At 37.2% G+C, this 21,523-nt stretch overlaps 3 protein-coding genes and 1 non-coding gene across 4 annotated transcripts; 2 read left to right on the top strand and 2 right to left on the bottom strand.

Annotated features, from left to right (window-relative positions):
- Positions 1 to 272: 272 nt before the first annotated feature.
- ASPZODRAFT_t112 lies at positions 273 to 344 on the bottom strand. Its single transcript has one exon. It is a non-coding gene; the product is annotated as a tRNA-Gln (tRNA).
- Positions 345 to 14,147: 13,803 nt separating this feature from the next.
- Positions 14,148 to 15,404, top strand: ASPZODRAFT_18451 (hypothetical protein; the record flags this gene model as incomplete). The annotated part of the gene is made up of 1 exon (XM_022727220.1): positions 14,148 to 15,404. One exon carries the CDS (start codon positions 14,148 to 14,150, stop codon positions 15,402 to 15,404), a length of 1,257 nt encoding a protein of 418 aa, XP_022578768.1.
- Positions 15,405 to 15,831: 427 nt separating this feature from the next.
- ASPZODRAFT_72043 (hypothetical protein) lies at positions 15,832 to 18,540 on the top strand (the record flags this gene model as incomplete). The annotated part of the gene is made up of 4 exons (XM_022729804.1): positions 15,832 to 15,890; positions 15,972 to 16,575; positions 16,852 to 17,596; positions 17,990 to 18,540. The coding sequence occupies 4 exons, from the start codon at positions 15,832 to 15,834 to the stop codon at positions 18,538 to 18,540; spliced, it is 1,959 nt and encodes a 652-aa protein (XP_022578767.1).
- ASPZODRAFT_135050 (hypothetical protein) lies at positions 18,491 to 21,279 on the bottom strand. The gene is made up of 6 exons (XM_022723693.1): positions 20,772 to 21,279; positions 20,628 to 20,703; positions 20,379 to 20,572; positions 20,263 to 20,323; positions 19,863 to 20,203; positions 18,491 to 19,806 (listed from the first exon to the last, which is right to left on the bottom strand). Exons 1-6 carry the CDS (start codon positions 21,225 to 21,227, stop codon positions 18,754 to 18,756), a joined length of 2,181 nt encoding a protein of 726 aa, XP_022578766.1. The 5' UTR covers positions 21,228 to 21,279; the 3' UTR covers positions 18,491 to 18,753.
- Between the last annotated feature and the right edge of the window lie 244 nt (positions 21,280 to 21,523).

Here is a 21,523-nt window from a genome sequence, read left to right as displayed (position 1 = left end):
TTTCCCCCTAGGGATCTCACCAGACAGGGCTGCGTTAACATGGCTCTGAGGTTGAACATCGGCTGTTGAAGGAGGGAGGGAGAACTCGATCAATTAGGCAGGTGGAACGCGTCGCGGTTTGTCTTTTTCTGTGGGGATCTGCAGCATTATTGGGATTGTCTCCCGCCCAGATACTAATGGTTTTTGATCAGTATGATCTGATTCAAGGTGATAAGTATTATTAATTGCGGAGTACCATTGACAAAGAAATGTTGAAGAGAAAAAAAAAAGAAAGGCCTCACTGGGAATTGAACCCAGGTTACCGGAATCAGAATCCGATGTCATAACCACTAGACCATGAAGCCCTGATTGGTGGAAAGCGCACCAAGTTTTGACTACATAAGCCAGGCTAAATAAAGCTAGCTTGGTTTTCAGCCTGAGGCACCCAACTCCATGCCCAACTTGTACGAGATCAGAGTAACTACGGAGTAGAATACCTCCTGGTTATTGAAAAACCAGTACTCTTTATTTCCAGACACTGCAGACTCGCTTCTAGTCATATTCTCTACTGCTGCACTGCCCGAAAACATGATTTGTTGGCCTAGCAGGCCTGGAAAAGGGAAGAGATGGCTGATGGTTGCTATTGCTGCTACGGCTTAGACGCGAAGCAGGTGGTTGTGCGGTACGGCCGCGCCAAATAAGGTGATACTAAGCCTAATTGGGCACGCACCTCTAACACACCCCCTATTATTAAGCACCTATCTAGACTAGCTAACCTCTTATTTAACATTAATTAAAGCATATAATAGTGGAAAAAAAAGGGGGAATCATTTACTTATTAATTATTAATTATTCCTTATCTAATTTATTCCTAATATGGGTTGGCATTGCCACTTTCCAAAGATTAACTAGTTCTTTAAATGTGATATGCTTTACTTAATCTAGAGGCTTTATTAAGCTATTAGTAAGGTTTATATAACTACTTATCTATTTAACCTTAATTAGTCCCTTATTAATTATATCATAAATAAAAAAGTAATGATTATTAATCTATTTAGTTGTTATATTAAAACTATTCTTCTTAAGAATATCTATAGTGTTAGATGAGTTAGTGTAAATGGGAATAGGGCCTTTCTTTTTAATCTCTATGGCAATAGTCAATTTCTTCAGCTATATAGCCTCTTTAATTACCTATAATAGGGCACAGAATTTGGCGATAGTGCTTAATATAGTGATAAACATTTATTTATATAAAGCCTATAAGATTAGGGCCCTTATAAATATTATAATATATGTGTGATATCGCGAGCGAGCGATATCGCAAACTCCCGCGCGGCCATGAGTAGGATCACCTCAGTAGAACGCCAGGGTGCCTGCTCACTAATAACGCGAAATCTCCTAACCCTGGTGGAGCAGTTATATAGAGTTTTTACTCTATACCAAGGATTAATTAATTCTATAGAGTTCTATCACCACCAGGTCGCTTAGCTTTTAATGAGTTAAGGGGAGGTATATAGATACCTTCCCTCTAACCTATAGTAGTGATAGAATAGAGATTTCTTAGAGACCATTAGCTTTTAAATATTATATCTAGTAGTATATTATATTAGGGGTTAGCCCCTATACTAACCCTGATGAACTGCCACTCTATAAATAATATCTAAGGATTAATAGGATTTAAAAGTAGGATAAAAGGGACAAAAGACCCCTTAAGTAAAGAAAGAAGAATTATTAAGTATCTTTACTAAAGAAACTAAGTAAATAAAAGACTTAATCTTCTACTATAAGTTAATAATAAATCTTATTAGTAATATGCAGAACCACCTGTCGCCTAAGGCATTTAAAATCCTCTTAATAATTATAACTACTAGGATAGATAGGATAGATGTTTACCCCCTTCTTAGATGCCTAAAGTAAGTGCTCTAAGATAAAAGAGGCTAAGTAAACCACCTAGTCTAGGAACTTAAGACTACCCATATATAGGTGGCTTAACTCTAGGATAACCTTTACTAAATGACTACTAGGTAGCTAGGTCCCTAGAATAATACCTAAGTAGCCACTAGGGAAACTAGCCATTAGAAGTTAATTAATAATCTTAATAACTAAAGTAGACACCTCTACTAAAAGATCTTAGAACTTAACTAGATCCCTAAATATATAGGTAAATATTAAGATGAGGGCGCCTAAAAATGGCTATAATAAGTAGATAAATATTTTTAAGATAAAGAAGTCTTATATAAGAAGTTCACCACTAATAGAGAGAAGGTCCTAGTAGTAAAATAGAAACTTAATAGTAAGGCGCATAAATAATAGAGGTATTTATAGAGCTCTATTAATAATAAGCTCTACGCCCTCATTAAAACCATAGTAGAATTTAAGAAGTAGATTATTAATAACTATACTAAACACTTTAGTAAGGAACACTACTAGGAGGTGTATAAGAGTCTTACCTAAGGAAAGTAACCTATTTAGGTATATACTCATAAACTAGTAAAAGTCGCAAACTAGATTAACCCCTTATTAGTAAAGAATATACTTATCTAATAATTTATTATGGGTAGCTAAAAATAACTCTAAGGGTGGTGAGTATATAAATCTAATAAACTAACTACCTTAGCTAAGGTTATTATAAAATTTGCCCTCTATAAGAAAGGGGTTGTTGCCATATAATATATCTATAGGCTAATAAGAGCGCTAGATACTATAGATATTAATACCCTAGGGTAACTATATACCCTGCCCAGGAGGCCTACCCCTATAAATAAATATATACTACACCCCTAATAATTGATCACCAGCATAAGAGGACTCTATTTTATATATAGGAAACCTAAATATTATATAAAGGATTATTAACTAAGTAAAATCCTAATAATAACCTCCTTAATAAAGGCCCTAAGGGAGGGAAATAGAGTTAACTACTAGAACTAAAAGCACTAATGGCGCAAATACTTAAGGCTTCTATAATCCCTAATATTAACCTCCCTAATATCCTGGACCCCTAGGGATTACCACCCCTATAAGGAGATAAAAAGTGAAAAATATAAAAAAGAAAGTATAAACTAATAATCTAAATAATATTAGTATAAATAAATATACTAGGTGGAGGGCTACTAATCTTTAAAGAAGAGATTAGTACTAGAGAATAGGGGAAATTAAAGGTTAAATATATAATTAACAGCGGAGCCTCTAATAACTTTATAAGTAATAGGGTACTTTAAAAACTCACCTATACCTCACCCTAATAGATTAATAAGGGTACTTAGCTAGATATAATACTACTAAATAGTGATTATATTCTAGCTATATACTAAGTACGCCTCCCACTACGCCTCGGCAGATAGATAAGAATAACCCCCACCTAGGTTATTAATAACCTTAAATATAATATTATCTTAGGATAGATATAGCTAAAAGCTACTAACCTTATTATTAAATAGTTAGAATTAAGAATAATTCTCTAGGACCACTGAGGCAAACAGTTCTCTATACTCTTAAAGAATATTAAATAATAAGTTATAATCATACCCTATATTAATATAATCTTAGTATAATATACACTACATGTGCTACATAAGGTGAAATTAAAAGGTATTCTTTATTTTCTTTAATAAACTATTAAGCTCCCAGATGGGCGTAAGTCATATATAAATCCTAAAGTAGAGGTAGTCTTCTAGAAGTATAATATCTTCTACTAAGAACTTATGGCGGCCCTCCCACCTAAATAAGATATTATATATAATATTAATATAGGTGACGCCACACCCGTCAATATTAGCCCTTTCTCCCTCTTATAAGAAAAGCTTAAGGAGCTAATTTAATAATTAAAGGACCTAGAGTAGAAGGGGCTTATTTAACCCTCCACTAGTCCCTAGGGCTTCCCAGTGGTATTTATCTAAAAAGCAATAAGAGAATAATAAATATATATTAACTATTAAACACTAAACAATTTAATAATTAAGAATAGCTACTTATTACCCTAAATCTAGGAGTTGCTAAATATAGTAAGTAGAAGCTAAGTAATATTAAAGATTAATCTCCTATTAAGATACTAGCAGGTATAGATAGGAAATAACTTAGTTAAAAAAATAACATTTAACATAGTATTTAGTAAATTTAAATTCTTAACTATACTATTTAGTCTCTATAACACATTAGCAACATTCTAGATGATGATAAATTATATCTTAAGGAAGTATATTAACCACTTTATAGTGGTATATCTTAATAATATTCTTATCTTCTTTAAGAATATTAATAAGTACTGCTAACACCTTAACCTAGTCCTTACCACCCTAAAAGAATATTAACTATACACTAAAGCATTGAAATGCGAATTCGCCATAGAGAAACTAGAGTTTTATAGACATATTATTAAAAGGGGCTAGATATCACTTATGCCTAAGAAGGTTAAAGTAGTATTAAACTGGCTAAGGCCCTAGAATATCCATAAGGTTTATTAATTCCTAGGATTAGCTACTTACTACTAATAATTTATATAAGGGTTTATATATATCACTATGCCTCTATATAACCTACTAAAGGAATTAGATGCTAAATTGTGCATAAAGAAATTTTAACCTATTATATAGACCGCGTCATGTGAGGCTGCCTTTTAAGTAGTAAAGGAAGCCTTAGTAACCACCCTAGTACTCTATCTACTAGATTATAAGAAGGAGTTCTATATTAAAATAGATGTCTTTAAGTGGGCTATTAATATAATTCTTTTATAGATGGCAGAAGATAGTGCTGACCACTCTATTATATTTAATAGATAAAAGCTATCTTCTATAGAGTAAAACTACTTAATACAGGAGAAAGAGCTGCTAGTAATAAAGAAGGCGCTATAAACTTAGAATCACTATATTAAAAATAGCACTATTATAACTATTATTATAGATTATAAGAGCTTATAGTATTTATTAATAATAAAGATATACTCTAAGAGACTTATATAATAGATTAATAAGTTTAGTAGATATAATCTAAAGATTTGCTACTAAAAAGGGACTAAAGTAATTATCCCTAATATTATTAGTTACTAACCTAACTTTATTAAAGACAGGCCTAAAGATAAGGTAGAAGACATAGTCTAATAAGAGTGGTAATAAATATTTATGGCCTCCCTATTAGCACTTTAAGGCTACTTAGAGGAGGAGTGGCTAAAAGGTATAGTAATATACCTAGTAATAAGTAAAGCACCCGCGCACCAGGGTCTTTAATATATAATTAAAAAGATAACTCCTAACTTCTACCTAGTAAGAGAGAATAATAATAAGCTAAAGCATATTTATAATAACTATAAAGCACTATATCTCTTAGTTCCTTTTTATACAGACTTTATTAAGTAAATATATAATAAATTTAGATACCTTAGACACCTAGGACTTATAGGCGTCGTTTAGCCCTGAGGATAGTGGCTAATAATATAGACTAAGATTAAATAATATATCTAAGACTACCCTATATATTAGGTATTATAAGGCTTATAGAAGGACCTCTAATGTAGACGCCTCAACCTACTAATAATAACCCTACTATTTAAGAGATGGGCCATTAATCTAATTAAGCCCCTACTACTAACTCTTAACAGCAATTAATAGATTATTATAGTAATTAAGTATATAATAGGTTAGCTAGTGGCCTATATAGTCCTAGAAGACATAATAGAGGTAATCACTAAATTTCTATATAATAAAGTCTTTATAAATTATAGCGCCCCTTATAAGCTCTTATTAGATAATAGACCTAACTTACTTATAGCAGTAGTCTAATACTATCTAAAGATCCTATAAATAAGATACTAGATAATAATACTATATTATCTATAAATAAATAGTAAGGTTGAGAACCTCAACGGCCTCCTAGGTTAAATGCTCATAAAGTATATTATAGGGAAACTAATAAAGATTTAGGATAAATACCTCTTATAGGCCCTCTTTGCTGTATATATATAAACCTATATAATAATAAGAAAAAGCCCCTTCTACCTTCTATATAGTATTAACCCCTACATCCTGGGCGACAATAATAAGGGACCAGCAAATAGCAACCTTATAGAGGTAGAGGAATAGCTTTAGTAAGTTAATTATACCTAATCACTAATGAATAAGCTGCTATTAAATTATGTAATAAAGATAAAGATAGTGTACAATAGTCTAGTAATAAAAATAGGCTTTAAAAAAGGCGACTAAGTGTTAGTTAGGAATAAATCACTAAAGAAGCTAGAGAGCAAGTGGTTTAGTCTATATAGAGTGCTAAAAACACACCCCCTAGGTATATATACCCTTAAAGAACCCGGCAGATAAGTGCTGTAAAACCTAATTAATAATTAATAATTAATTATTATTAAGGTAGATAAACTAAGCTAGCTATAGATATTAATGGCGATGTAATAGACACTATACTAATAAGATATTATACTTTAGTATTTAATTAAAGTAAAAAAAATCCTAGAGGAATAGAAACTACTGCCGCCCTCCTATAAAGAGTTATTAATAATTATAAAGAAAGAGTGAGTAGTAGTAAAGAGATAATAGACAATAAAGCATTTAGGGGAATACTTAAGAATAAGGGAGAGAGAGATTAGTAAAAATATTAATAATAATACTATTATAGAGCATATAATTAAAAAGGCTTAGTAGAAGGTATAATAAAAGAAATAAAACCCCCTAATAAAGACAGCAATCTAATAATAAAGAGACTAATAAAGGATAATATTAATCTCTTTAGAGAGCACCTCTAAATAGGAGGCATCTAAGAAAATGACATTTGACGACAATATATCTAAAGATAACTATAGTAATAGAGATAACTAAAAGACTGACTCTAGACTGTAGGACGCCAACACCCAAAATAGTATTAACTTTAATAGACTATTTATAGTAGTTATTTAATTAATTATAAGATAAGGTAAGAAGGCAGAAATAATAGAAAAAGGCCTACACCTAATTATATAAATAAGGGATAAAGAGATCACCCCTTAAAGAGTACTAAAAAATACTAAGAAGAAATTTATTACAGAGTTTACTAAAGAAAAGAGACTAGCTATAAAGAGCTAATAATAATACTCTAGGATATAAATACTAATCACTCCTTATAATAATACTTCTTTATATATAGAAGATACTCCCTCTATAGATCCTCCTCCTCCTCTTTCTCTATAGCAGCGGCAGTAACTAATATATCTTTATAAGCCTTAAGGGCGGTTACTTATTAATATATATTTATAATAACCTAATAAATCTTTAGCAAATTATTAATATCAGTATTTAATAAGGGAAACAGAATAATAGGGGGGGTATTATTATAATTAATAAGTTAAAGGGAACTATTAATTAGACTCTCCTAATAAGTGTCTATAGTCTCCCTAACTTTTTAACCCGTAAAGTTAGAGTGAAGAACTAGAAGCTCCCTAAAATAATACACTATCTCCTTATGAGAAATAATTAAATACTAGAGCAACACCTTTAGGGGAGCAGAATCTAGGACAGTTTAATAAGGAGTCACCTAAGCCCTTATTATAGCTAAGATAGTAAGAGCACTTAACTATAAGCTAGCTAAAGTGGCGCCAGCGCTAGTAGCAGATGATAGGTTTAATAAGACTAAAAGGATAGTAAAAAGCATAGTAGCTAATATAGAATTAGTGATAGAAGTAGTAGAAGTAATAAGAGTAATAAGAGTAATAAGTAATAAAGTCCTCTTCTTCTTAACCTCCTTTCTCTTCTACTACTTCTTATACTTATTCTTCTTTTTCTACTCTTTATTACTATTATAGTCGACACCTATAATATATTAATAACTAATAAGAGAAAGACCTAAAAAGAAATAAATATAAGTTATAATTAATACTCTTATTATAAAAGAGATAGTTTATATATACCCCAGCATAGTAAACCTTATACTTATCTTTATTAATCTCCTTAATGAGAGGCATGATATAGGTAGTCTAGGGACTATTATTATAAGTATACTTTAAATAAGGGTTAGCCGCCATAGGCCCCTACTTAAAAATAATAGTGGCAAAAAGCTTTAATATATAGCTTAGGACTAATGCCTAGCCGCCCTAAAAGAAGTCCTAGTGCGCATAAATGGCGGGGAATAAATAAATAAGCTTATAATTATTAAAGAAGGTCACACGCGCCTCTAAAGGAAGTTTAGTTTCTATTACTATTAGTCATATCTTAACCCCCTAGATTAATAAACTTATAGTAAGTAATGGGCGCCAGACCACCATAATCCGCAACCCGCTTTAAATAATAAGAGCCTAATAGAGGCTAAAGGGGAGACTCTTTAGTAGGCAGTAAAAGAGTCCTAGGAGGCACTAGATACTTAGCCTTTAATAAATAATAAGAATAATTAGACCTATAATAAGAGTATTAAATAAGGGACTTAGAGTCCCTAAATTCACTGTTAGAAGCTATTAGTAGGGGATAGTTATAAAAAGTAATAATAGTAAGAGGGGGAGTAAAGGAAGAATCGCCACTAGATAAGTAAGGAGATATACCCTTTATTATAAATAAAGAGGTTATTAGGTTATTTAGTAATAGTGATTATAGATATATCTTATACCCTCATCTAGGACTAGGCAACCCCCTATTGGTTGGCGAGCGATTAATAAAGTAATTAAAGAATAAGTCTTTATTTACTAACCTTAGGCCCTTATTAGATAAGACCAGTAAATTACCTATTAATAGCTGATTTATCTTAATAAGGTCTTAGAGGGAGGATTAGGACTTTATGAATAAAGTTTTAATTAAGTAGGAGAGAATATAATATTATAAGTGAGCAATATTATAAACTCCTATATAGCTATAAGTGGGATCACCTTAGCGAAATGCCAGGGTGCCTGCTCACTAATAATATAAAATCTCCTAACCCTAGTAGAGCAGTTATATAGAGTTTTCACTCTATACTAGGGATTAATTAATTCTATAGAGTTCTATTGCCACTAGGTTGCTCAGCTTTTGATGAGCTAAGGGGAGGTATATAGATACCTTTCCTCTAACCTATAGTAGCAATAGAACAGAGATTTCTTAGAGACCATTAGCTTTCAAATATCACATATGCCTCTATTAACTTGTCATTATTATTATTTATATAACTAATATTAATATATATAGCCAGGCCTTTATATAGTCTATATCCTAGGGTGATGTTGTTATTCTTATAATGCTTTAGGTATTATAGAAGGTATTTAATAGCCATAATATTAGTCTCTATTAAGAATATAGATTAGTATTGTAGATAAGTAATTATATATATAATATTTATATAGGTCTTTATAGTTAGCTAATTGCCTTTACCTATAACTTTCTAATATTAGGAGAGATCTATGGGGGGGGATAGGTCCTTAGAGAGCTTTAAATACTATAGATTTATTAATATATTAGCTAGTGTATAGTTTAATATACCTAATTCTAATAGCCACTATTTAATATAGGGTGCCTAGGAGATGTAAACTATTTTATTAATATAATTATATACTAGATGACATCCTAGAAATTTTGACAATTCACTAATAACTTTAAGAGGAAAGGCCTTATTTAACTAATCCTTAATACTATTAACTTCCTTTTTAGAGAACATAGTAATTATTATGTCATCTATATATATTAGGACCATTATTAGGGTGTCTTATTTATAAATATAAATATAAGGGTTACTAATAATAAATATAAACCTAAGCTCTTTAAGTTTTTAATTAATTATCTAGTTTTATAATATTACTAATTACTGTAGGCCATATAACACCTACTATAAGAGGCACACTTTACTATTCTAGTTAAATTCTATTAGGGGTTATATAAAGATCTATCTATTAACTAATTTAATATTTAAATATACTATAATAAAGTTAATCTATTCTATAAATATATTAAGCACTATAATTATTAATAGTATAATCTTAATTATAGTTTCTAATATAATAGGGGCATAGGTCTTATTAAAATTATAGCCTTATTATTATTAATTACTATAGATGACCTAGTAGGCTCTATATTTAATAATAAAGTTATTAGTATTTATTTTAAATATAAAGACTTATTTACTAGGGATTAAGAATATGCCTATAGGCTTATTAATTATTATTTAGGTGCCTTTAGCCTTAAGCTTTATAACCTGATCTTTAGTAGCCTTTATCTAGAGGTCTTTTTAGAGGGATGTTATAGCCTCTTTTTATAACTTAAGAAGTATAATATTATTTACTTTAAGTCTTAGGATTAGCATTACTATAAAGCATCCCTTTAGGGGTTCTTTAGGGGATATTATAGATATAGACTTTACACCCCCTATAGGCTTATAGGCTTATTTAATATAAGCGCCATATTAATTGAGTGACATGCCTTTATTAATTCTAGATAATATATAAGATATAATAGATATATTTAATTCCTTAGATTAAGTATAGTTAATTATCTAAATAACATCCTATTAAATAGGATTAAGGGATAAAGGTGAATAGTAACTAGGAGGCCTTAAAGTTATAGTATATTAATTAATTAGTAGTAACTTTAATTAAGTACTTACTTTAGCTTTCTCTAACAGCTTTAAGAATAAAGAAGGGATATCTTTAAGGTTATAATCTTTAAATTCTTTATCCTATAGGTCCTACTTAATCATCTTTAGATATTTCTTATTGTTATGCTAATATTAAATTTATTAAGCTTAAAGCTATAGATTATTTACCTTTTTCTTAAAGTCTTTAACTATTATATTTATCTACTTTATTATTGCAGGTCTCTAGGGGGCCAATAGTACTATATTTACTATTTAAATTAGCATAATAAATAGTAACTATTAACTTTAATAAGCTATATTATTAATAGTTTCTAAGGGTAACATCTTAGGGCGCGTTTAAGTACTTAGTGATAATAATAATATCTATACTCTACTAATTATAAATTGAGCCTCTTTAATAGAGTTGACAGGTTTAATGGTAGGTTTAGTTGCATAGATAGGGGAATTAATCTATATTATATAGCCTATATTAGGGGGATTATTAGGGGATAAACCTTTAAAAACTATTATTATTAGGTTATTAAGTTAATTAGGGCTGTTATACTTTATAAAGCTAATATCTTTTAACTTTTTAACCTTATTAAATAATAAAATCTAGATTTTATAAATATGCCTATTATCTCTATTATAGCTGATAAGATAACTATATTTAGCTTATAGGCTTATTTTCTCCACCTATATATAATCCTTCTTTAGGATATATTTATATATTAGGTATCCTTAATATTAAATATAAGCTATTAAGGTAGTAGAGTTTATTATACTAAGTTCCTCTTTATATATCTATAATAAGGATTTATCATGACCTTTATGAACTAGGTGTTTAATAATATATACTATAGACTCTATAGTATATAGCTATAGTTCTTTAAGTAATTTTATATTAATAATTATTACTTATACTATCTAATTAAGATAACTAGTCTATTACTCTAGCATACTATTTAGCTCTAGGGATCTAAGAGGTATAACTTTAAATATTATATAATCCTTTACCTATTTAATAAATTCTTTAAACTCTAGGCTGCTATCTAGACATACTCTTATAGGATATAAGCCTTTAATATTCTTAAATATCTTAAAGACCTTAATTGCCTTAGTGCTCACCTTATTCTTTATCTTAATAAGATAAATATTAGGGATCTAATGCTTATTATCTATTACTATTAAATAATAATTAAGGCTACTTAGGCCTGTCGACTTTATAGATTACAGGTCTATATAAATAAGCTCATTAATATATTATAAATATAGGGGTATATTATATAATACCTTCTACTTTACCTTTGCTCTAGAGCACATGTTATAATTAAACTCTATATTCTTTAATATATCACTAAGTATATAGACTATAGAGTAAAGCTTTTAAATACTATAATAGTCTAGATAATAGTGCTTAATAAATATGTTAATAGCTTTAAAGCTATATCTTATTACTATTATCTATATAACTAGCCATAGTAATATCCCCTATATATAAATATAACTAATAATAGAGTTATTAGTATTATATTATATATACCTATTTCTTATATCTACTTATAATCTAATCACCTTCTTATTGCCTAATAATTTAAAGATGTTATATAATATATTAGGGTTAAATTTATATTTAATTATAATATTATATAGCTTATTATTAATATCTAGGATCTATATATTATACTTACCCTAGCCCTTAAAGGTCGCCATTGAGCTGCTCACTATCTCATATATAAGGCTTATACTATTAGTATATTTATAATAATTAAAGATGGCGTTTTATTTAGAGTATATTATATAGGATGACCCTAAATTAACTATCTATTAGTATATAATAAGTATATCTATAATATTATAGTTAATTAGAGAGATCTGTTTACTTAGCAACGCCCTAGCTATATAGGTAAGGTTATTAATAGTAAATTTATTATTACTATTATTATCCTTAAGACTCTTCTTATTAATATTATTAATAGGTTTCTAGACTATTTTAATATACTTAATATTATTATTTTTCTTTAATACTGACGGCTTATAGCACTATATTATTACCTTTAAGGACTATTTTATAGGCTATATATTAATAATTAAATAGTAGCAGCTTATAATATTATAATTTTTATTATTATAGAATATATACTTACTATTTACACCTTATATCTAGCTATTAAGCTATTTAGTGACTTAATTATATAGTTTTATATTCTTTAGTGGCTTATTCCTATAGGTTATATTATTATTATTATTACTTAATCCTAGGTGCTTAACAGCTCTCGCGATAAGTATTTAATTACTCTTTAATTTATTAATCTTATCTTTAACTTTATTATAGTATTATAGAAAATCCTTTTTAGTTATATTATTTATATCTAAATATTTATTAATAATATCTTTAATTTTATTAACTTAAATAGGGAGTTTATCCTTTACTTTATCTATAAGGATAATAGTTATAGTGCAGGGTCCTATATAGGTTTTAGTATAAAAATTAGTAGTATTATAGCTCTTAATAAGATCCTAAATAAATTCTTTAATTATTAAATAATTTAAATAATATATCCTAATTAGTTTTCTAAAGTTATAAGAGGCTTAATAAATACCTATTTCTTTAATACTTATTAGGATAGTATAATAAAAATCATCTATATATACTTATAATAATATAGATATCTTAACCTTACTTTAAATATTCTTATTAATTAATAGTGCCAGCTAGAGCTTTATATATTATAATATATAATCTTATTTATTAAATTTATAAGAATTCTCTACTAGTCTAGGTATATCTTTATAAATAATATTCTCTAGGTTATTAACTTTAAGAATCTACTAGATATAGTCCTCCTAATATTTAATATTCTTTTTATCTTATAACTTCTTAATAATATTTAGAATAAGCTAACTATTTATAATTTTAATTATCTAATTAATACCTTTAACTATTAATATGGCTGCTGCTTATTAGGTGAACCTTTAATTAGTTTTATCTCTATTATATAGGCTTATTAACATCTAATTTGTTAATTAGGTAGGTGTGGATTTTTTAAATTTAATTATTATTAGTCTTTTTAAATGTGTTTGGCCCTAGGGGAACTATTTATATTACCTATATTACTTATATCGCCTATTATTTTACAGATGTTAATATTACTTAGATAGGATCTTAAATAAATAAGAATTTATTAAATATAGTACACTCTATCTTTTTAAATAATATGCTACCATGTTGGCCTAGTAGGCCTAAAAAAGGGAAGAGATAGCTGATGGTTACTATTGCTGCTATAGCTTAGATATAAAGTAGGTGGTTATATAGTGCGGCCACACCAAATGAGGCGACGCTAAGCCTAATCGGGCACGCACCTCTGACATGATTCCAAGTTTATTAGGTATTATGGGGAAGAAATGAACGTTCTGTTTATACGCAGAGTCTAGTTTGCTGTGTTTGCAACAGCTTGGGTTAGTCATCCATGGGACTTGAAGCTCCCCTATTCGTATTGTTGTTGTTGACGTCTTGCTTGCTCTCCAAACAACAATCCGAGCGATGTGTGATTCGTCAATTATTTCAAATCGGTCATCAGAACTGTACTTGATCCATCTCACTACAAGGTGACATGACAATAGGGTGTTCCCTTGCAGACCAGTCTGCTCGATGATTATCACGGGCTATGTCCACCGCCGTCCCTACTACCATGGAAGAAGCCGTCGTGGCCCTTGGTGACGGTTCAGGAAATCGGCGTTCAGCATGTGATCGATGCCGGGGTCGCAAGCTACGGTGTGAGCGAAGTCCAGGGGCTATCAGATGTCGGAGGTGCACCAGAGCGAATGTCCAATGCGTGACCGGGGCGGCGCTCAAATCTGGTCGTCCACTGCAGTTGCCTGGTTTATTCAGACGACAACAAAATCTTGATCAAGAAGATGGCGGCGTCCAGACATGCGCCCAGTGGAATTCTTCACAGGCTATCCTGGATGTATCCATGCCATCTCAGATCGATTTGGAGACCCGTCCAGAGACGCTACCGAACCAAGACTACGAGGGAGACCTCGATTTTCGGATCCTAGACTCGCCTGGTGGGGTTTATGGCTGGGATGATTTGTGGGCGGGAACTACCTCCAGTTTAGATGTGCCGTCTATGTCTTTGACGGGGGGTAATCAGTACGGTCATGAGGTTCCTTTGACGCCTCCGTCAGATAGACGAAACCAATGCTTGGAGAAGCTCGGGGATTTGCAAAAGGCTGTTCTTGTGGATCTAGAGGCAGTCAAGGCGTGCAAAACAGCCGACAAGTGCCCCCAAGCCGGTTTATCCTTCGATGAGGATCAACCCCATAACTTTCTTATAGGACGCATGTTGAGCCATTCCTCGGCCCTGATTGAGATCCTGAACTGCTTCAATCCCATCTCAAAGGCGGTGACACGTCAACCGTGTGGCCATGGATCCGGGACTACAGAAGCATCTCATAGCGGCTTGCGCTGCGATGCTCCTACAATGTTCTCACTCCTTTCATGCTATGTCTGCCTCACACGTATATACCGAACAGTTTTCTCCTGTATCCATGACTCTATCCCCTTTCTGAAAGGTCTGCAACAGCCTGGCCACCAGCTGTTTCCAGGCATGAACCTCGGAGGGTTTAAACTATCATCGCGTCTTGATCTTCAAGTTCAAATCCTAGTCCAGGTCAGCGAAGACATGCTGTCAAGGATTGAGGCCAGATTCGGGCTTTCAGGCGATGCTTCTGCAGCTCACGTATGCATTTTTGACCACGGAAAAATAACCAAGATGTTACGCATGATGTTGGAGGAGGAAGCCGGCGAGCAGCCTCAGTTAGACGAACCCCGAGGCGACTGTGAATCTTTGAGAGACATTCTGCGCAGTTTGAAACGACTAATAATGGTGAAAGATACAGTCCAGCTAGATGTGGGATAGTTAATGCTGTCATGCTGTTATGCTACAGTTGTGATCACGTGACATAAGCATTTCAACGTTACGGATGCGATTTTGGCCCCGTCGACATTGCTGCCTTTACAGATTTAACTGGCGTGATTCGACGAATTCTTAGGGTCCATGCTCATCATTTGATCCTTGTCTCTTCAATTGCTATACTACATACAGATTTTCAACCCAGTCTCTCAGTCTTCAGGAGGCTACGAGGTAGTACTTCTACAACCAGCTTGCTTATCGCCCGGGGCTTCCGTGAGATGTCGCTCAGGGCTGACGGCATTCATGGTTCTCCGTGGGCGACACGCTGAGGTGATTGAAGGTCCCTGGGTACTTTGGCGAAGAGAGTTTGAGTAGAGTGGCAGACTTCTTCCTTTGTAGGGGAGTTATAACATACCTGGGTCTCGTTCTCGCCATGGTTTACCGGGGGAAGCCGAGTACGGGCTGCCAGACCTGTCGGACCAGGCGGATCAAGTAAGCCTGGACTTGTTAAGTTTCCAACGCATCGATGGGGCTTTGTTTCCTAAGGCTGGTGCTGACCTTATCTCTCGGTAGATGCGATGAGACTCGTCCATCCTGTAAAGCGTGCGCCCGTGTGGGCCGCCCGTGTCCTGGGTATAGACATCCCTTTGATGTGATTCTGCGAGACCAGACTGCTTCTGTTCAAAATAAGAATTCTTCGTCAAGAGGGACCGCAGCAGAAGGAGAGGCTGTGTCTCGAGTCTCGTCGTCTATGGTGAAACCCTCGAGAGACGCAAGTTCTGCCGGGGGTTCTGAAGCCCTTTTGAATGTGCTACATCTCCTGTCGTCGCGCCAGTCTCTATCTGTCGCCCTTCAGCCTGCCATTGAAGACACTGTGCTTTCCTGTTTCTTCAACTCCTATCTTTATATTCCCAGGGACCCGGAAATCACCGACGGAGTATTGGAGCTCATACCGACCTTGTATCCGCGTGCGAGGAGCGGCTCCCACCTGCAATTGGCAACCCTAGCTGTTGCTTTCTTCTCCGTGTTTGCCTGGACGGGTCATCGCCCGTTCGCCCCTCAAGCAGTGCGGTACTATATGAATGCTCTTACCGCACTCAGGGCGGCGCTGCAGGGGAACTTGGACGGCGAACACGATGATATCCTGACAAGTATCCTATTGCTCTACACATTCGAGGTGTGTATGGCTATCTCTATTGTATTCTGGGGAGGGGGGCCGCACGGGATAACAGAACATTTCAAACAGGAGTTTCAAACAATACGAGACCACGCGCTGCCTGTAAGAGTCCATCTGCGCGGCGCTGTTGCGTTGGTCAACAATATGAACCCCCAGCAACCTCACACCACATTTTCTCGGCAACTGATAAAGTCTGTACATTCCGAAATCGTGAGTTGAAATGTGATGGCCTCCTCTTGTCTCAAGCAGCATTAACGTGGGATTCTCTTTTGAAAGGCCAAGAGTTCACGATGCCTCTTGGGGCCGGTCATTTCATCGCCACGTTCCTGGTTTGTTTCGAGTAACCATATCCGCCCAGATATAATGACAAGCTCGGAATTAGCATCACTCAGCTGCGAGTTAGGCGAACTCCGCACGCTCTGGCAGAAGATCAGGAGTCAAACATGTGAGCGGGGGGAGATCCTCAAAGTTTTGTCCATGGCCGTCGAAAATGATAACAAACTGGCCGTCTGGAAATCGGCCTTGCCTCTCCATTGGGCAGGCAAGACCGCTTCGTGGATCCCTCAATCCGTCCGCAATGCTGGGATCTTCAGAAACCAGTGTGACTGTTATCCAGATATCTTTGTGGCGTCTATCTGGAACTCCTATCGCGATTCGAGGATTCTCGTCCAGACTATCATGATCGAATGTCTTGGCCGGTTGCCTCCAGAGGAAAGTCGAGATGGGATCTGCGCGGCTTCCGAGACGATCAATACCCTTGCCACGGACATTTGTGCCACTGTCCCCTTCTTTCTCGGAGACCAAACGACCCCTATGGCATTCAACGGCGGCAGGGTCGAGTATCCCGATTCAATGGAAATGAGAATCACCGACAGCCACCGACAAATGGCTCCCCTTTTCGGCGGCTGGTTTGTCTATTCCTTCCTGGAGAACTTGTGCTCGCCGGAGATCGGTTTGAGCGATGAGTATGTGGTGTTTGTCCAGCAGCAGATGCAGCGTCTTCGGTGTATTTTCTTTCACGGTGTCTATTGATCTGACTCGATAGAGCATTGGACATACAAGGTAGCTATATGCTTACAGTTTATCTGCCTATATATAGCAATGATAAAAGTTCTACTCTTAAAATAAATATAATCTTGTTGTCTTAATTGAAGAGTTGCACGAGAGAGTAGCATGCCTCAGGCATTAATCACATGACTCAGGTCCGATTCTTCTCCGCATTGATATTGCAGCGCATCAATAAGACGAATGTCCACCCAACAGTCCAGCCTCACGCAACCAACTGATCTGCCATTCAGCCACGAGACCGGTTCCTCTTTCGCCATGTCAACAATATTCTCTAATCTATTCAACTGGGGTAAACCCTCCCCCAGCACACCGCAACAAGCGGCAGCACTCCCCGAATCATCAGCAGCAGCAGCAGCAGCACCATCACCCACCCCGTCAACACAAGAACAAGCAGCCCCGGCCCCGGGCCCAGCTTCAACGATATCCACACCCCAAGCATCCAGCCGGATTCCGAACAGCTTCAAGCTGCTCCTCGGGGGGGTATCCTTCTTCTACCTCTCGCTACTGATCACACGGCGGGCACTAGCCAAGCGACGCCTCGCCGCCCTGCCCCCCTTCTACACGGGCTCGATCTACCATAAACCCGAGGGGAACGGGGCGGTCGACGCCCTGGAAGCCCTCAGCATCGCGACGGTGGGGGTCGCCTCGGCGGGGATGGCGGGCACGGGCGCAACACTCTGCTACTTCAACATTAACAGTATGGCGGATCTGCGGCGCGAGGTCCGCACTGGAATGGGTTTCGACGTCGATGCAAACGGGAACGGCGGCTCAGATGAACTCGGCGAGGCGGAGATAGAGGAGTGGTTGGCGAATGTGCTTGGTAGGACGGCGTACAAGGAGAAGAAAAAGGAGATCGAGGAGAGGAGGGCGTTGGAAAAGGAGAACGTGGCGGACTGAACATCAATTCTAGTGGAAACTACATTTTCTTACCTCTGGACAATCTCTTCACTCTGCTCCTGCCAAATCTTCACTCTGTACATAGGGATGGGGGGGAAACAAAAGGCGTTATTGACAATTGTATAGGCTCTTAGCTCTAGGTCTAGGATTACGGCAACGATTTAAAGCGTTATCATATATCATAGGTATTACATTCGACTATACAGGAATAGGTCATTCCATCTGTTCGTATCGCTCCCGGGCCTGCCGCCTGGTCTTTTCCAGGAATTCCTCGTACCGATTGCGCGTGTTGCGGTTGGCTTCTTCCGTGGCGTCGCCCAGTTTACTGCCTTGCGCACCCAAGCCGACTCCCTGTGCGTATACTTCGGTAGCGATAGGCGCCGTGACTCCCGTGCCTTGGGCGCCCAAGCCAGACCCGGCAGACCATCCCATCTTGCTGAGTAAGGATGCCCCCTTGGACGTGGTTTGCACAGGTGCCTCGTCCTCCTTGGGTGCCGGGGCAGGGGCCGATGCCTTGGATTTGCTCGATTTGGTACTACCAAATGCCTGGCGCCGCTCCCTGGCACGGTCTCGGTACTCGGTGGTCGATTGGGGAGTGATGCCGTGCTTGACAAGCTTCGCCTCGGCCTTGGCTTTGGCCTCTTCATTTTGTAGGTTGTCTCGGTGCAGCTGGCTCAGACGCTCGTGGCGGTTGACTTCGGCTGAACTGTTGAACTGGCGCATACACAGGTAGCAGCAGTAGCGATTTGGGTCGCCATACGACTTTGTAGGGGGGGCGTTGGATTCCGGGGGCGAGCCAGCACTCTCGGATCCAAATGGAGCAGAAGCAGCCGTCTTGTCCACTCCATCCTTTTTGGAAATACCATGAAGCTCAGCATGTCGATTACTCCAGAACTGCAGGTGCGACGGCACAGCGATCTTCTTGGCCCCGCTGCCGCCGGCGGCATCTGCCTTTCGCTTCTTCGCCTTGTCTATCTCCTTGACACTTTTGGGCTGGCTGTCGGTCCGTTCTCCTTTTGTCGATCCCTGGCCGCCTTCTATATCCGCTGTTGATAAGACTAATTCCGTCACATACGCCTCTTCATCCCAATACATCAACCTGAGAGAAGGGTTGGCGAGCGGGCTGAAACTGAATCGCTCTGTGGCCGCTGTGGGTTTCAAGACCGGCACGAAGACGCCGGCGTGAATGTAGCTAACTAGCACTTGTTTTGATGAGATGGTGAATTTGTCAAAAGAGTTGAGTCGCGCAACAGCAGCTTGGGCATCCTAGGAAACACACGTCAAGACTGGCGTCCATAGTTGTAGAGTTGCATATCACTTACTTGCACTGTCGCAAATTCTGCGAATCCATAACGCCAGCTTTCTTCGGTTTCGCGATCGCGTACCAACAAGACACGCCTTATTGAGCCATCTCGCGCACCCAAATTCGAGTCGCCGGTTGTTGACGCCACCTTTGCCCCTTTCTTCTGGCTTGTTGACGCTCCGTCTGTAGCAGGTCGATACAGCTTGGCAACACCTTTGGCCAGAAGTTCTTCTGTAACCGAGGACTCTAGCCCCCGGAAAAGAAGAAACTGCGATGCTTGGTTTTCGGGAGCTGCATCATTATCGCCATTGTTGACAACCTTAGGGGGAGGATCATCTGGCGGCGGGAGTAAAGCAGGATCTATACCATTGGCGACTGTAAGTATGAAGAAGAATGTGCCTCGGGAGGAAGAGACTGACCAGGACGGGGTGCTTGGCAACGAAAGCAACGAAAGCGTGTCGAATAGTTCATGATGGCGCACTAGGGGGTATCAGAACACAAAATCATCCGGGATTGCACGAAACAAGACACTGACATTTGGACAGGTCCAATCGCCGTCCGCTTTGCCCCGATTTCTGTCTTCCCGCTCCCGGCTATAAGCGATTCGAACTTTCGTACCGCGTTCGCTGTTCCGCCCATGCAACTGTATAAAGGGATAGTTGCGTTCTAGAAACGGACGACATTCGTTCACGCTTCGGAACTGGAGGAAGCCTAAACCGCGAGAGACCTCTTACAAGGTCGTCAGAACAGCTATGAGCGCCATATACACACCATGAAAACATACTGGTTTGTCTATCACGAATAACGCGGACCTCTTCCAGTCCTTCAATATGGTAAAATTCCTTGAGCTCGCTCAAAACCTGTTGAGTTTCAGATCAGCAAATGAATAGCGACAACGAATGCCTCTTCTCATCAAGGGGAGGCTCACGTCTTCTTCCCCCATGTCCGCCGGTAATCCATCCATCATGATTTCTCTGCTTTCCTGGCCGAAATGGCGACCTCTGCGTGGACTCCGGCTGCGACTATAGCTCCGGCTATGGCTGCGACTGCGGTACGGCGGCGAGCGGTACCCTTCGCGATCCCGGTCTCTATAGGAGGGTCTCCCCCTCCGGGAGGGCGGAGGGTGGGGAGACCGAGAGGAGTGGCGACGATAATCCCGGTCCCTGGAGTACTCGCCGCTCCGCTCTACCGCAGGACCTCGTGGAGGCGATCTCGTACGGTCTTCATCATGCGAATCGAGCCGGCGATTCGCAGAGCGTGATCGAGAGCGGGAACGGTCATCGTACATGCGTCCATCCCTGTCATCACGACGCGGAAATTGTCGATGCGGGGGCCCTGGAGGCCCCGGGGGATACCTGGGGTCGGTTGAGTTGAAATGCGCCATGAGCAGAAGAGGGCTGCGTGAGAAGTTCTAGAAGGAGCAGAGCATGATTAAAGCGGCGGAAATACAGACGGACGCGGCAGAATGGGAGCTCCTTCACCGCCTTTAGTATATTCTGTAAATGGTTAGCGTTGTTGATAATTAGTCATGTCTTAGTCATTGATATGTCATGTGAATATTGATGCCTCAGGCATCATTATGTCTACCAGTTTGAATATTGACTGTGTGGACGAGATGCTCTCATCCGCAAGACAACCTATAAAATACGGACTGGATATCAACCAGAGGCATTGATTCCT

Source organism: Penicilliopsis zonata, assembly GCF_001890105.1.
Source record: "Penicilliopsis zonata CBS 506.65 unplaced genomic scaffold ASPZOscaffold_14, whole genome shotgun sequence".
In the NCBI taxonomy this organism is placed as follows: domain Eukaryota; kingdom Fungi; phylum Ascomycota; class Eurotiomycetes; order Eurotiales; family Aspergillaceae; genus Penicilliopsis; species Penicilliopsis zonata.
Note: the sequence above shows the minus strand (reverse complement) of the source record. Positions and strands in the feature narration are given on the sequence as shown.